The sequence below is a fragment of the Delphinapterus leucas genome, chromosome 1, assembly GCF_059928025.1.
Source record: "Delphinapterus leucas isolate spDelLeu-1000000601 "Yukka" chromosome 1, BTC_Dleu_Yukka2, whole genome shotgun sequence".
In the NCBI taxonomy this organism is placed as follows: domain Eukaryota; kingdom Metazoa; phylum Chordata; class Mammalia; order Artiodactyla; family Monodontidae; genus Delphinapterus; species Delphinapterus leucas.
This window is the reverse complement of record NC_143129.1, coordinates 165,481,917-165,496,352: the sequence shown is the minus strand read 5'-3', so window position 1 is coordinate 165,496,352 and position 14,436 is coordinate 165,481,917. Positions and strand designations below refer to the sequence as shown.

At 57.3% G+C, this 14,436-nt stretch overlaps 1 protein-coding gene across 1 annotated transcript in view; it reads right to left on the bottom strand.

Moving 5' to 3' along the window:
* The window catches only part of COL16A1 (collagen type XVI alpha 1 chain), a 51,623-nt gene extending 38,722 nt beyond the window's left edge, over window positions 1-12,901 (bottom strand). Inside the window, exons 1-19 of the mRNA XM_022575056.2 lie at window positions 12,186-12,901; window positions 10,503-10,609; window positions 8,487-8,561; window positions 8,262-8,379; window positions 7,281-7,404; window positions 6,704-6,970; window positions 6,006-6,086; window positions 5,702-5,827; window positions 4,847-4,900; window positions 4,520-4,546; window positions 3,937-3,972; window positions 2,896-2,922; window positions 1,711-1,773; window positions 1,400-1,441; window positions 1,230-1,274; window positions 1,098-1,133; window positions 660-722; window positions 251-295; window positions 71-166 (exon numbers count right to left, since the gene is read on the bottom strand). Of these exons, the coding sequence (XP_022430764.1) occupies window positions 71-166; window positions 251-295; window positions 660-722; window positions 1,098-1,133; window positions 1,230-1,274; window positions 1,400-1,441; window positions 1,711-1,773; window positions 2,896-2,922; window positions 3,937-3,972; window positions 4,520-4,546; window positions 4,847-4,900; window positions 5,702-5,827; window positions 6,006-6,086; window positions 6,704-6,970; window positions 7,281-7,404; window positions 8,262-8,379; window positions 8,487-8,561; window positions 10,503-10,575 (1,398 nt within the window). The 5' untranslated portion in view covers window positions 10,576-10,609; window positions 12,186-12,901. The remainder of the gene's footprint in view (window positions 1-70; window positions 167-250; window positions 296-659; window positions 723-1,097; window positions 1,134-1,229; window positions 1,275-1,399; window positions 1,442-1,710; window positions 1,774-2,895; window positions 2,923-3,936; window positions 3,973-4,519; window positions 4,547-4,846; window positions 4,901-5,701; window positions 5,828-6,005; window positions 6,087-6,703; window positions 6,971-7,280; window positions 7,405-8,261; window positions 8,380-8,486; window positions 8,562-10,502; window positions 10,610-12,185) is intronic.
* Window positions 12,902-14,436: the final 1,535 nt, after the last annotated feature.

Below are 14,436 nucleotides of genomic sequence, written 5' to 3'. Positions count from 1 at the left end.
TCCCCACCCCTGGCCAGGAGGGAGAAGGGTCTCTGAGGAAAGGAGGGCAGAAGGGGCAAGGGGTACTCACCGGGGTCCCAGGAAGTCCTATCCCAGCGGGCCCAGGGAGGCCAGGGGGCCCAGGCTCTCCCGCCAGCCCCTCAGGCCCAACAAAGCCAGGGTCTCCCTGGCACAGAAAGAAGGTGGTTATGAAAGAGCTACCGCCTCAGCCCCATCACCCACTCTTCACCCCTCAGACACCCACACTCACCTTCTGCCCTTTGGGCCCCATGACACAGATCTCTCCTGGCCGGCCCTGTGGGCAGGGGGAATGGCTGAGGCCTGGCACCTCCCAGGGACAGCAGTCCCGCTGGGACGTGTAAATACCCAGCTGCCCACCCTCCCTGCCCTGTCCCAAAGCCTGACTTCACCCAGTGCCCCGAGGTCATTAGATGTTAACGTCAGGACATTGGAGGTCAGGGGCTCCTAGGCTGGGAGTCAGGATGCCCAGGGTCAGGCCCTTTTCTGCCCCCTCCTGGGGCACAGTTCTCCCCTCCCTGGGTCTCTGTTCTGTCTGAGCAGAGTAGTGGGTTAGATTCCGAAGCTTATAGTCCAGCATTTCAGGACCACGTGCTGAGGGATGTGGGGATCGTGCTGAGGAAGGGTCCCAAGCACCGTACATCTCGGCCTGGCTTTCCTGGAGAGCCCTTGATGCCTCCGTCTCCCTTGTCGCCTTTCTGGCCCTGAAGAAGGAAGAGGCAAAGTGACTGGGGCTGAGAGAAGGGGCTAGAAGAGCCAGGACTGCTCCATCTGGGGAGGGAAAACTGCTTTCTAGATCCGTGGTCTCAGCCTCCCCAGAGATGAAATGGCTTCACAGGAGGGGAGACAACAGGAAGAACTGCCACCAGCCAGGCCACTTGCTCAGGGAGTCTGTGGCTTTTCTCTCCAGGTCTGGCAGGAATTTGGACAAGGCAGGAGGACTGGGAGGTTTCGGGAGTACTACCAGCTCTGGGCCCAATGACACCATCCCCTAGGATGACTTTGGACACCTCCCTCCTCCTGTCTGTAGGGTTCGCAGACCTCCCTGGCACCCACCCCTCAAAATCCTGGCCCATTACCTTCTGGCCTGTGGAGCCGGGGAGTCCTGAGGGTCCCTGAGATAAGGAGGGGACACAAAAGAGAGGTGAGGAAAGGAGGGGGAGGCTGGCCAGGACCCCGCTGCCCTGCCCTGTCTCTGGTCCCATACTCACCAAGGCTCCCGACTCCCCCTTCTCTCCCTTTGGGCCTTCTGCACACTGAACAGGGAGATAAGGTGTTGAGAGGGGCCCAGGGTCACCCCCATGGGCTCTGAGGGCACAGCCCCTTCCTCAGGGGCTGACCCCATATTGGCCCTAAAGCAGGCCTCTCCTCCAGGCCTTACCTGAAGCGGGGCGTCCGGGGAGATTCGAACACAGTCATTGCCCTAGAGGTAGGGAGCAAGGGATCAGCCTCCTAGGGGAGCCATCCTAGACCTGTTTTGAGGAGGATGGGACCAAGAATCCCATAGTCGCAGGTGCCCCTAGAGGATACAGGTTTCCGCACACTAACCCCTAGAGAGACCCTGTCCCTCATCCCCTGTTTGGACCAGGCTGCATGTTTCCATCTGAGATGATGGGATGATGGCTCACATTCCAGCCCAACCCCAGGGCACAGGTGGGAACGTTCTGCCGTGGACATGGCCGGGGCACTTACCCGGGCTCCCTTCTCTCCCTTGGGTCCTGATGGACCAGGCAGGCCCTGCTCACCTTTCCCTCTCTGTGGATGAGACCAAAGCAAGGGCTGGGACCAGAGGAGCACATGAGAGCCTTGAAGAAGCTCTCCCCATCCTGGTCTTCTCCACGCATCCACCACACACGGGTGTGTAAATGAGCACAGCCCTGGCCCAACCCCCCCCCCCGCCCCCACGCACACAGCATATGGATTCCATACGCATTCATCCGCCTGTCCCTCCCACCCCAAAAGACCATATTTGGCAAATCCGTAGTTTCAGGCAGAAGGTATCTCTTCTCCCACACTCCAACCCAAGCGTGCTAGCTCACACACAGCACACCCAGGGGCACAGGGACACATATGCGTGGACACACACATGTGCAGTGGAAGACACCCATGATGGTGAGTGTCAGGCTGCCCGAGTTCAAATCCTACCTCCACCGCTTACAAGCATGTGTCTCAGGGCAAGTTATGTGAACTGTCTGAACCTCAGTTTCTTCTTCAATAAAATGGGATTCATGTCAGCACCTACCTCAAGGGGCTGCGGTGAGGAAGAAATGTGACACTGCAGGTAAAGTGTGCACCACTTAGCACGCACGTGGAGGTGGCTCCAAGAATGACATTATATACTCACAGGCACACAGAAGTGTGCAATCTCACATTTGCACATCACCCACAAGCTCTGTGATCCTGTCAGGCCCACAGGTATATGGGTTCACCCCCCTGCACATGTGCAAACATGTATCCAGAAATGCACATAGTCACACACACACACACATAGACACACACACACAAAATCACACCAGTCACCCATGTGGGCACAGCTGGGCCTCGGTTTTCCCTGAAATAAAATGATAGTACCCACCGTGCAAGATGCCTGAGGGGGTTCAGGAAGGTCATGGTGTCAATGGGTAGCCCAGTGCCTGGTGCACAGTAGGCCCTCAGAAAAGGGCAGTTCTTAACATCCTCACATCCACACAACCCCCTACTGTCTCCAACACACACACACACACACACACACACACACACACACACATCTAATCACCCCACATATATGCAGGCTTGGGTAGCCCTGATATATACACACAGCCAAGGGGCCACATGCCGTGAGATGGACTAGCATCACTGAAGAGGGCAGAGGTGGCCTGTTCTCCATCTGGGACTCACCTGGGGGCCAGAGGGACCAATTGTGACCTGAGGGGACAGATGAGAGAGGATGCAATCATCTCAGGGAGGGAGAGGGAAACAGAGGCCCAGAGAGGGCAAGAAATTTAGCCAGGGTCACACAGGGGTGGCTGAACCAACAGCCCAAACCCCAGCCCCTGCTATGTCTCCCAGGCCAACCAGCATGCTGATTTTATTTCCCAAAGCTGTCAAACTTACGGAGGGGTTTGACCTACCTTCTCTAACCTGCCTGGCTTTGGCTAGCTCCACCCCGCAGTTGCTAGGATAACATGGCTGCTCGGTTGCCATGGTAACCCCTGCATATCTGGGAACCATCAGCTTTACTGGATTTGGTGGAGGACAGGACGGAAACAGGGGAGGTCAGCAGAGGGGGTACTTCCTGATGTCCCCCAAGGCCAGGGGCTTAGAGCCGAGGGGAGCGGGGGCTGTGCCCTTTGTGGATCAATGCAGAATGTCAACGCAGAATGTCAGGCTGTGGGAAAGTGGTGACTCATACTGCCCACGGAAGAGATGCAGTTGGGTACCAGCTGGGCTCGCACTGAGCCCCTTTCCCTTGTCCTTCTGGACCCCAGAGGGAGGATGGGCCAGGACCAGCTAGAGAGGGATAGGAGCGGAGGCCCTGAGCCAACACGTGGTTTGGGGGGCCATGCTGGGCTGAGCCAGCCCTTCCCCTTCTCTGCCTCTAAGATGACATGGTAAGACTTCCAAGCAGAGCAGGCCTGAGTCCTTGTGGGGAGTGCCAAGCTGGGATCAGCAACCAAGGCTCTGATTCTGCCAGCCGCCACCCCGGCCCCATTCCACCCTGGAGCCCAATACATTGCATGAGGCTTCCTTCCCTGGGGCCCTGGCTTGGTGGGACTGCGGGTGTGGGTCAAACCCAGCTCTGGGGAGTGGGCAGGCAGAGAGTGTGAAAGTGCACAAAGACCCCCTTGTCCTGAACCAGGAAGCCGCCAAGCCAACCTCTAGGCAACGCCCACTCCCAGGCCCCGTCCACCCCACCCAGCACACTGTCTCTTCACTCACATTGCTCTCCCGGGCACCATGGACACAGGGTGGGCACTGAAAAGGAAGAATGGGCCTGGAGGTCAGGTCTGCGAGCCCAGGACCAGCCCTCTCCACCCCACTGGCCCCCTTACACACACCAAGAGCATCACAGGTGTCTGGGTGGAGCTGAGGAGCATAAAGATGGAAACCCTGCCAAACAGGCCTCGCCCCTCAACTGCCACCGACCCAGAGCCAAGCCATTTCTCAGATGAGGAAACTGAAGCCCAGAGAGGAATAGCAGTGGGCCCTGGGTCACACAGCATGCTGGAGCAGAGTGAGGCCCAGAATCCAGGGTCCCATGGCCAAGGCCTGGGCTCTCTCCAAGATATCCGTGGCCATTTGCTGCCAACTCAGCAGGAGTGTCCAGGGCTGAACACCCCGCTCCTAAGGAGAAGCAGCAGGCAGACAGGGTCCAGCATCAGGTCCCCAAGGAATGCTGGGAGCTGTGTGGTCATCCCACACCCCCATGCCCAGGCTCCAGGGCACCAAAACCTTGTCCGAAGGGCTCATGCTGGCACCTTTCCAACCAAGCTCTTTTTGCCAGTCTAGATGGGAGGCTTACCTCATCCACTGCTGTCTCCTGGTGGACCTGGGAAGAGGGAGGGCATGAGAATGGGTGGGGAATGGAGGGGACAAAGCACTGCTTCCAACACCCCTACCCAAGAACCACCAGAAGCAGGTGTCCTAGATAGTGCCAGGTACTATCTGTCTCGCTCCCGTTCATCCTTCCTTCTCAGAGCTGGCACCTACAAATCCTAAGCTCTGTCCAGGAGAGTGGGGGCAGGTGGGAAGAGCATGGGCCGAGAGTCTCTTACTCAAGGGGTTTACGGAGGGCAGGGAGGGCAGCCTGAGGCCACTGTGGGCTCCTCCGCCCACGCACTGTCTCTACCTTTGTTTCGCTCTCTGCCTCCTGACTGATTCTTCCCGTCAGCTGGGCGTCCACCTGAGCAGACAGAATAAGGGGGGAATCTTGAGGAGGGGGCAGTTCTGGGGCCCACACTAGACAGGGGCCCACTAGACAGGGGCCCACAAAACATCCCTCAGGATGCCTCAGCCTGACATCCGGCAGCTCCCAGGTCATCAAGAGCCTGCTCAGGCCCCTGGCACCCCAACAGGCCCCCCCTTCCTTTTCACCCCACCCACGTGATGTCGGAGAAAACAAGACCACGAATCAATGGGATCCTGTGTTCCTGCAGCCAAAAGCTGGGCAAGATGCCCGGCGGGCAGGGAGGCTGCCCTGCCACGGTGTGGGGCTACGGGAGGCACTGGGCTTCCCTGCCGCCCCTGAAGAACCTAAAGCGGGCAGGGCAGCTGGCCATGGAGCCAGCCTGGCACTTGCCCGGGCTGAGCCCAGGACGATGAGTGAGCCCCAAGGCAAGCAGTGTGGCACCTGGCCTCTGACCCCAGATATCCCTGTCCTGGAGAAACTGCCTTTGGGTGCCAGCCTGGTCCTTCCCTCACTAGGGTCTGGGACGGTACCAGTGAGGGTGTGGGTAGTACCAGAGCTAGATGGGCACAACTCTCAATGCCAGCAGGCAGGCAGGCACAGGGTATTACAGTGGGCTGTCTCTCTGCCTACCAGAATCCGATAGGGGTGGGAAGCAAAGAAGCAGGGATTCCAGTGCCCTCCCTGCCCCGGGGCACATGGTCAACTGACCCTGGGGGCAGGCCCCAGTCAGGTCAGGGGAGGGGCAGGCCCACTTGTGCCTGTCTATGCCCACGTCTGCCTGCCCTGCCTACCCACCTTGCTGTTTTGCGGCTCCTCCAGGCAGAAGCAGCGGGTGTAGACCTTGCCCTCAGTCTGTGGATTGATCTCGATGAGCTCATTGCTCTGCGTGTCCCGGCGGGCCTTGGAGGTCTCTGGGGGACACTGCCCAGTGTGGGGGAAGGGTTGGGGTCAGTACAGAAGGCAGACTCCCCCCCCCACTTCACCCACACATCATCCTAAGATCTCTAGGCATCGCCTTCCTGGTCCTCCGTCTCCAGCACACTGTGTCCCTGGACAGTGCCCCAACCCCTCCCAGCTGTGCTGGGGCCAGGCCACTCACCCCTCCCGGCAAAATCTCACAGCAGCCCTCCTCCAGCACAAGATCCGGGTCACAGTAGATGTGTGCCTGCTGAAGGTCAAACTGCAGGGGACACACAAGTGTCACTTCATTCTAGCAAATAGCTCTGAGTTCTGGCCCCTAATGAGGCACAGAGATGGCTCCATCCCAGAGTTTGCCCTCAGAAGGTTTCCAGTCTGGCCTGGGAGACCATCAAGAATACAGCTGTCACAAAAAGCAAAACAAAACCATACGCGAAAGAAAGAGGGAGAGGGGGGAGAAATGTTCGCTTTGGCCCAGAGGAAGAGGGGAAGAGGAGATTTCATTCAAGCTGGGCCTTAGGACCAGTAGATATTCAGCAGGTAGGTATACAAGGAAAAGCATTCCAGGCAGAGGTAACAGCATAGGCAAAGGCTGGTGGTGTGAAAGTATTAGGTGAGATGGATGTCTGGGATGGAATCAACCAGAGCAAAAGCTGCATGGAAAGATGGAACAGAAGATGCTGCTGCAGTCATTTATAGGGACCAGATCATGAAAGACCTTGAATGCCAGGTTAATATGTTCAGGCTGCATCTGGAGGTCAGTGGGGAGCCATGAGAGGATTCTGAGCAAGGGAAAGCCCTGGTCAGATATAGGTTCCCGGGAGCTCACTCAGGCTCCCAGAAAGTAGGAGCAGAGTCCAAGCCTGACCTAGCACTCACCGAGACAGGTTTGCCCTGCTCAGCATCTAAGCCCAGAAAAACATGGCCCACAGGCTGCATGGGTCGCCAGGGCCCCAGAGGCCGGGAGGAGACTGATGTGCAGTCCACGTGCACAGAGGCTACACGTTCAGCCACGCTCAGCACCAGCTTGTGCCAACGCAGGTCAAAGAGCTGGGGCACTGAGAAGATGCAGGACACAAAGTCGCCATCTTGGCCCCGGGCCCGGAACTCCAGGCTCTGCTCTTGGCTGTTGACTTCCAGGGAAATCTGTGTGGAATTGGGAAAGGCAAGGACAGAGAATCAGAGCCCCCCAAGCCACAGCATGACAAAGGTAAGGGCTCTCAAGCTCATTTCACAGGAGGGGAAACTGAGGCCCAGAAAGGGACGAAAGCTGGCTGGGGTCACAGAGCAATACCTCCTAAGAGGATGGGATAGGTGGGGTGGGGGTGGCCTTGAGGGTGGGCACTGGGATGGAGCAGGGAGGCCCCAGAAATCACAATCTGGGACAGAAGCTGGTATGGACTGGTACTGCTCGATGGCCAAGAGCAATGGGGGTGGAGCGGGGGGGCGGGCTCACCTGCGGGTACCCATTTCCATCGGTCACTTGAAACAAATACCACGTATTCTGGTGGGTGTGTTTCTTCAGCAGTAGTGTCAGCACCAGGGCAAACTCACTGGGGAGGCCCCGAGGGAATACACGTCTGGGGGTAAAGCAGGGAGGGTGCCTTGAGGCTCAGGTAAGAGACCACCTGCTGCCCACCCTGGGCCCTCAGGACTGTTGAACCTACACGACACACGCACAGGCACACACCTCCAAACTGCCACACACATACATATACACATCCATTCATTCTACAGATGTTTCTTGAGGGCCTACTATGTGCCAGTGGTGGGTCTGGCTGCGGGGGGTAACAGGGGTGAAAACACAGAGAAGAGGCCTGTCCTCAGGGAGCCTTCAAGTCTGACGGGGTGATGCGGGAGGTAAGACCATAAACAAAGGATCCTCAGAATGACTGTTGCATTATTTCATTAGGATTGTGGTAAGTGCTTCCAAGGAATCCAGGATGCCTTGGGGAGAATAACCGGGCCTGGGGCAGGGAAAGAAATACTGAAAAAAGATGAACAGGTTCAGCACAACTGGAGCAGCAAGAAAGAAAGGGAACATTTTGGAAGATGAGGCTGGAGAGGTAAACAGGGGCCAGGCCACCCAGGGATTGTGGGAGTTCGGACTTCACACGTGTGGGCGCACACACACACACACACACACAATTCTTGAAGGTTCCCTCCTCCATCCTGGAGTCCTCATGGTGCCCACAGGATGCAGACTTGTCCTCACCCACTGCTAGCCAGAGTTGGGGAAAGGACACAGGGTGGGCCTGCCAGTCCCCTTCTCTCTGCACGCCCTGCAAGGCCCAGGAGTGGAGACCAGGCTGACTCCTGACAGGAAGCAGGATACAATGACCCACGGGTGCCCCTGAGCTTAGGCCCCACATGCAGAGTTGCTGGGAGTGTGGCTAAGGTCAGTACTGATTCCCAGCGGTCACACTGGGGCCTTTACCGCACGGGCTGGGTGACTGAGACCGCTCCCAGTCGCAGGATGAGAGGTCCCTTGGGGTTTCGGATCTTCTTAATGGCAGATATCTTCATGAGGCTGAGTCGGCGGATGAGACTGAAGCCTTTAGGGGAGACAGCAGATGACAAGCTCAGCTGGAAAGGTGAGTGGGGTACTGGCCACTCCAGGAAGATGGTGGAGGGGAGACGACAGGATGAGATGAGCACTCACCAGTCACGTTGGTCGATAAGTCGCTTCTGTGTTCCAACTTGAGTCCTTCTTGCTGTGAAGGTGGGCACCGCTCCCCTGGAAAAGAATTGGCAGTGGGGCATCTGGTGGACTCAGGCTGAGGTGGCCGCACAGCCGGGCTCTTGGGGAACCTGGGACGGAGCAAGTTCATGTTCCCCACACTGCATCTTTACCCAGGCTCTGCCTTGGGGCTGCTTTCACCTTTTGCCTTCTGACCCTGGCTACCCTGGGAGCCAATGCACAGATGGGAAGACTGAGGCCTGGCCCAAGGCTACTAAGTAAGTTCATAGCAGAGCAAGATCAGAATTCCTAGAACCCAAATCTCCCTAGGACCCTCAAGTCAGGGGCCAGGCCAGCAAGAGAATGAAAGAAACTCTGGGCAGGCCTACAGCTCAGATGGGGGTGGGGAGCTGTGTATATACATGTGCCCCCTCCACAACATACACCCAAGTGGGAGACAGAGGAGCACTTCAGGGGCAAGGAAACGTCAGGTCCATGCACACTGTGTTATATACCAGTGCATGCACATGTCTGCACATGTGTGAGTTGTAGATGCCTGTGCCACCAGGGATGCCATGTGCTGCTGGTACACATGTTCTCAGCAATGGGTGGGGTTCCACGTTCCACAGCCAAAACAGACAAGCAGGCCAGACACAAGTCTGAGTCAACAGATTGACTTTTCACCTGGATAACTACATTATGAAACTGTGAGAAAAGACTGAGGGCCTGAGTGGACCACAAGCTCAAGGGACCCACCAGAACATTGGGGCTCCAGACAGGGTATATTAAGGGGGTAAAGGCTCGTGCAGAAGGGGATAGCTTAGTCAGGTCTCCAAAACCCTTAAGGGACAGGTAGGCAGCCATGCGCCTGCCTCTTCTCTAGGGCTGATTGAGCAGAAGTAATGAGAGAGTGCTACAACAGGAGAGATGGAGGTTAGAATCAAAAAAAAACCTTTTAATCAATGCAGATGGGGTAGCTGGGACAAGCCGGTGGATGCAGCTCCTAGAAGCTGGGCATTGGGATGCCTGGCGGGAAGAAGGAATCCTAGATTCCTAGGCCCAGTGACCCGCCCCTGGAATCTTTCTCCCCCAGGTTTGTCCAGAAAAACTCTCACTGTCTTTAGCAGCAGCAGCAGCAGCAAAGGGTGACTCACCCCTTGGCAACGGGCCCAAATTCCTGACAGATGTTGAAATTATCTGCCCCAATCCCCAGGGGACCCGGTGAGGGAGAAGACAGTAAGGCACATATGCAAACATGCAAAAACACATATGTACACACACAACCCACAGACAGTCACATGTACCCCACTCACATCTGCATCTTGGTTTTTCTGCCTCTTTTGGCTGGATTTGGGGTGCTAGGAGTTCTATTTCTGCTCAGACACACAGCCAGAGGGCACCTAGCAGGGCAGGGCAAGTTGCCTGGTCAACTTCCTCTGGCTTTGGGCCCTGGAAAGCTACACCCTTTGTCCCATCCGGCGTCTGGGCCTTGAGGCGGCCCCTTTATCCAAGATCGCCGTGGAGGAGGAGGAGCACGTGGGCTGGAAGATGGATTCTCCACCAGGGCAAGGACTGGAGAGGCCTGGCCCGTTTGGGGATACGCAGCCTCCCTCAGCAGGGAGAGCTTGCTGCCGGCTCCTGCCCACCACGCTGGCCCCACCAGCAGCTGGGGCACAGGTTGGGTTTATGTATTAGGGTGGGTGGTTCTTCCCACACACAGAGACACAGGAGTATGTACAGATGCACACAGCAACTCTGAGATGTAAACGCAGAGAGGCCCAGAGACACACAAATATGTAGACAGAAACACACATCCTCTCTAGCTCACCTCACACTGACTCATGCGTGCAAACACCTCAGGCCACCCTGAGCCCAGCCTCTGGACTCTCCTATAAATGCCCACGTGACCCAGGCCCGTGGTCACATACGTGCACAGGACCCCACACCTCAGAGAGGCAATGGCAGGCCTATGGCACTCTGATCCTCACGTCATCTCACCTGTATCTGCCTCATGGCTGCAGATAACACAGAGACTGAGCAGCCACAAGCCAGGAGCCCAAGATGCCCACATCCTGGTCCAGAGAAGTCGGCCGCAGCCACAGCACCTGAAAACCATAGAGAGCAGGAAGGTGGATTCCTGAGCTCACAGAGCAGAATTCCACACGTGGGCAAGCAGCAACCAGTCCATGGGGCCCAGGTGCTGGTACTGGGGTTGCAGGAGGTCTAGCCAGGCATCAGTCCCCCTCAGAGGCCCAACCACAGGCCTTGGGCTAGGATTTGGGCCGAGGTGATATTCAAAATATTTAACCACCGGTATGGCACGGACACTGACCAGCCAGAGCAGAATGCTGGCTGGAGCGCTGAAAGCAGGTCCAGGCGGCATCTGGCTGCGTCAGTGGACAGTTGCTGGATTGAGGAGAGATCTAGAGGGTCCTAGAAGGCCAGCTCACTCGGGATAGCGAGGAAGCTTGAGGCAGAGGCTATTTGCCAAGACACTTGGAAGTATTTCAATATTTTATCAACCTGTGCACTGTATTGGTATATGCTAGCCTGGCACCTGGCTAGCCGCATCCAGCTCAGCCAGGCGGCCCTGTCTGGCACCCACAGGGTCAGGGGCTGACAGCTGGGCTGAGTCTCCTGGAAGGCATCACAGGGTTGATGAGCCAAGGAAGCCTCCCCCGTGGGTGCAGTGGACGGGAGAACAGGTCAACGGGCTTAGGACCTTGTTGTCAACCTCCCCTGCTGATGGATGCTCGTCTTTTAGTTTATTAAACCCCGATGGATGGGCCCAGATAAATCCATGCGGGCTCAGCAAGCGGCCAGCAGAGCCATACATCATCCAGCCTCCCCCAAGACAGGCAGCTCGCTCACGCACACAGTCATGCATGTGTCAGCATGACACACACAGATACACAGGCACATATACACAGAGACATATTTGTGCCCGTGTGTGCATACAGTCCTACCTGCACACAGGCATGGTCACAGAGACACATGTTCACGGTACACCTAGACACACCAGCTAGTACATATACACGTGCACACAGCCAGCCTATGACTACCCCTCCATAGGCCCTCCTGTCGGGAAGTTCTTATGCAAGTCTGACCTCATTCCCTCCAGCTGTAAAGGAATTCTGTTTCCCCTCCCTCTGCTCTGGACAGGGAATGAGAGCAGGAAGGACCCCTAGCCTCAATATATTTGGAGATAGGACCCCAATCTCCTTCCTCCTGGGGCAGAACTGCTCCCCCACCCTATTCATCCCCCATTCTGGTGGCATGCACATCCTATCTCTCAAACCCTATCCTGACCTCCCCCTCCTGCCAGTCAGTGGAAGGACTGGCAACTGTGAGAGGCATGTGAATGCATGTGAACTTCCATGTGTTCCCTGTCCCCTTCCTGCTCCTGACCTCTCGACTTCACTCCTCTAGCCCCATCCAGAGCAGGGGGCTCCAGGGATAAGAGAGAAGCTTCCAAGGAGATGACCCCGTCCATATGTGAAGGCACAGATCTGGGGGCAGGGAGAGTCAGAACTGCAATGGAGGTAGAGCTCATCCTGCTTTAAAGAAGGGGACTGAGGTCCAGAGAGGGGATGCCTCTTGCCCCAGGTCACACAGCAAGTCAGGGGCAGAAGGGGCCCTTCAGTCCAGAGGCCCGAGGCAACCCGCTCCACCCCCACTTACCGTGGCTGGGGATCCCCGCCACCTCACTGTGTAATCCAGGCAGCCCAACGCAGCCAACCGCGGGAAGCAGGGCCTGGGTTCTTCAGACCCGCTGGAAGGTCCTCGATTACTTCTGGCCGGCCTCGGGTCCCCAGTTTCCCCTGTCCTGAGCTTTTGGGGCTGAATGCTGCCCCGCTCACATGCCCGCTCGCCTGCCGGGGACTGCCGGCCACTCCGGGTGGGGGAAGAGGGGGAGGCTCCAGGGGGCTGGGGACTTGCCAGGGCCGCTAATGGAACACAGCTGGACCCGCCCGCCAGGCAGGAGGAGGGAGGGAGGACCGAGAGGGGTCTCCAGCGGTGGCAGAGGCGGCAGGACGCAAGGCCCACTCCTGGCCTGGCGGCGCTCCCAAGCCCATCCCTCCCACTTGCCCCGCCAGGTAAGCGAGCGAGCAAGGCGGGACCCTGCGTGCCCGGAGTTGCCCTGCAAGGGGCTCTGGCGGCAGGCGGGTGGGCGGGGAGTCCGGCCCTTTAAGAGCCAGGCCTGGAGCTTGAAGGGCCTCCCCTGTGCCACCCCCTTCCCCTTCCCTCGCTGGGCCTCCAGAAGGGTGGCGGGGCTGGGGGGAGGGGAGGATGGAGACCCTCCTCCCCAGCTCCGCAGCACCCGTGACGTGGCTGCTACCCAAGCCTCCTTGGTCAGCTTTTTCCAGTTTCTGAGCCTAACGTTCCCAGTTAGTCTGTTCTCTGACCGTCTGAACTGGGGGGAGGGTGCCCCCTCCAGGAGTTGGGGTGTGTGTGCGCGCCTGGGTGGGTGCTCGCTCGCGAGCTAAATTAACCCCTTCTGCTCTGGACTCAATTCCAGACAAGTGGAACCCAGCGGGTCCCCTTATTCCTACTGACTCCGTGAAGTTAGGAGGGCTCGAATCCCTGTCCTCCGCTCTAGCTTTGTGGTTTTGAACTTAACTATTTAACTATGACTCCACTTTCTCATCTGTAAGATGGGATAATGACTGCATACACCTCACAGGGTTGTGAGCAGGAAACAAGTTAGTCTGTAGAAGTGCTTACTAAGGGCACAAAAGAGGAGCTCAATAAATATTCACTGTTATTATCATTATTATTGTGAACGCTGGCAGCCGGTGAGGGGGTGAGACTGGACCAGCCCAGCGATGGAGAGGGTTTTGCTTTATACTCAGGATCCAAGGAACCGAGAGGAATTGAGGTTGGATGAGAGATTGGATTTTTGAGGAGAAGGAAGCAGGTAATGTGTCCAGTTCTGTCCAGAGGCAGGGGGATGATCAAGGTGACCCTCCCAAGGGTCTCCCCTGGAGGCAGCAAACAAATTTCTGGGCCCCAAGGATGAGGAATTATGGAGAGGTAGGTTCAAGAGGCCCTTGAGTGGTAGGAATGCGTGTGGTGGGAGCACCTGGAGTGCCCTGATGGGGGGGTGGGGGCTTCCTGGAGAAGCAACATGGTGGAGCCATAGCCCTGTGGCCCCATCTAGCCAGAGGGGCGGCAGGCCTGGGGTTTCCCTCCTCTGGAGCCCGAGGCGCTGAGTCAGCGGAAACCCGCAACCACGGCCACGGAGACGCTGGCCACTGTGGTCCCTGTGCAGAACTGGCTCAGATGTGGCTATGACAGTGGTGGGGCCTGGGAAGCGCTGAGCTCAGCAGGCAGGAAGTGGAGGGGTGGGGCTTTCTGGGAGCTTTGGCCTGAGGAGTGGGCAGGCACCGGCTCCGCCTGCCCATACGGGCTGCGCCAGTGGCGGGCACTTGGGAATGAATAGACAACACCCATAGGTCAGGCTCTGTGCTAAGGACTTCACATAGGCTAGCTCCTTTCATCCTCACAACAGCCCCAGAAGGAGAATTTTATGCTTACCCTCATTTTACAGATGGGGAAACCTGGAGCCCAGGAACAACTCAACTTGCCCAAGATCGCATGGTTAGTGGATGGTGGGGCAGGGGCCCATGCCAGCTAGGCTGGACCCACAGCACACGCTCTTAACCACTGTGCCATCCTGGGCAACTCCTATATCCTTCCTCCATTCATATCCCAGACCCTCCCGGGCAGGAGGGGACAGCTGGATGCAGTCTAGAAATGGGCCTATGCCCCTTCCTGCCCCTGACACATACGTGCACCCATCCAGAAGCGTGCAGTTAGATATGTTCTCTCACGACACGTGTATAGACTCCACGTGCATATGTAGACACTTAGGTTCACGTGTATAGACTCCACGTGCATAGGTAGACACTTAGGTTCACACAGACACATG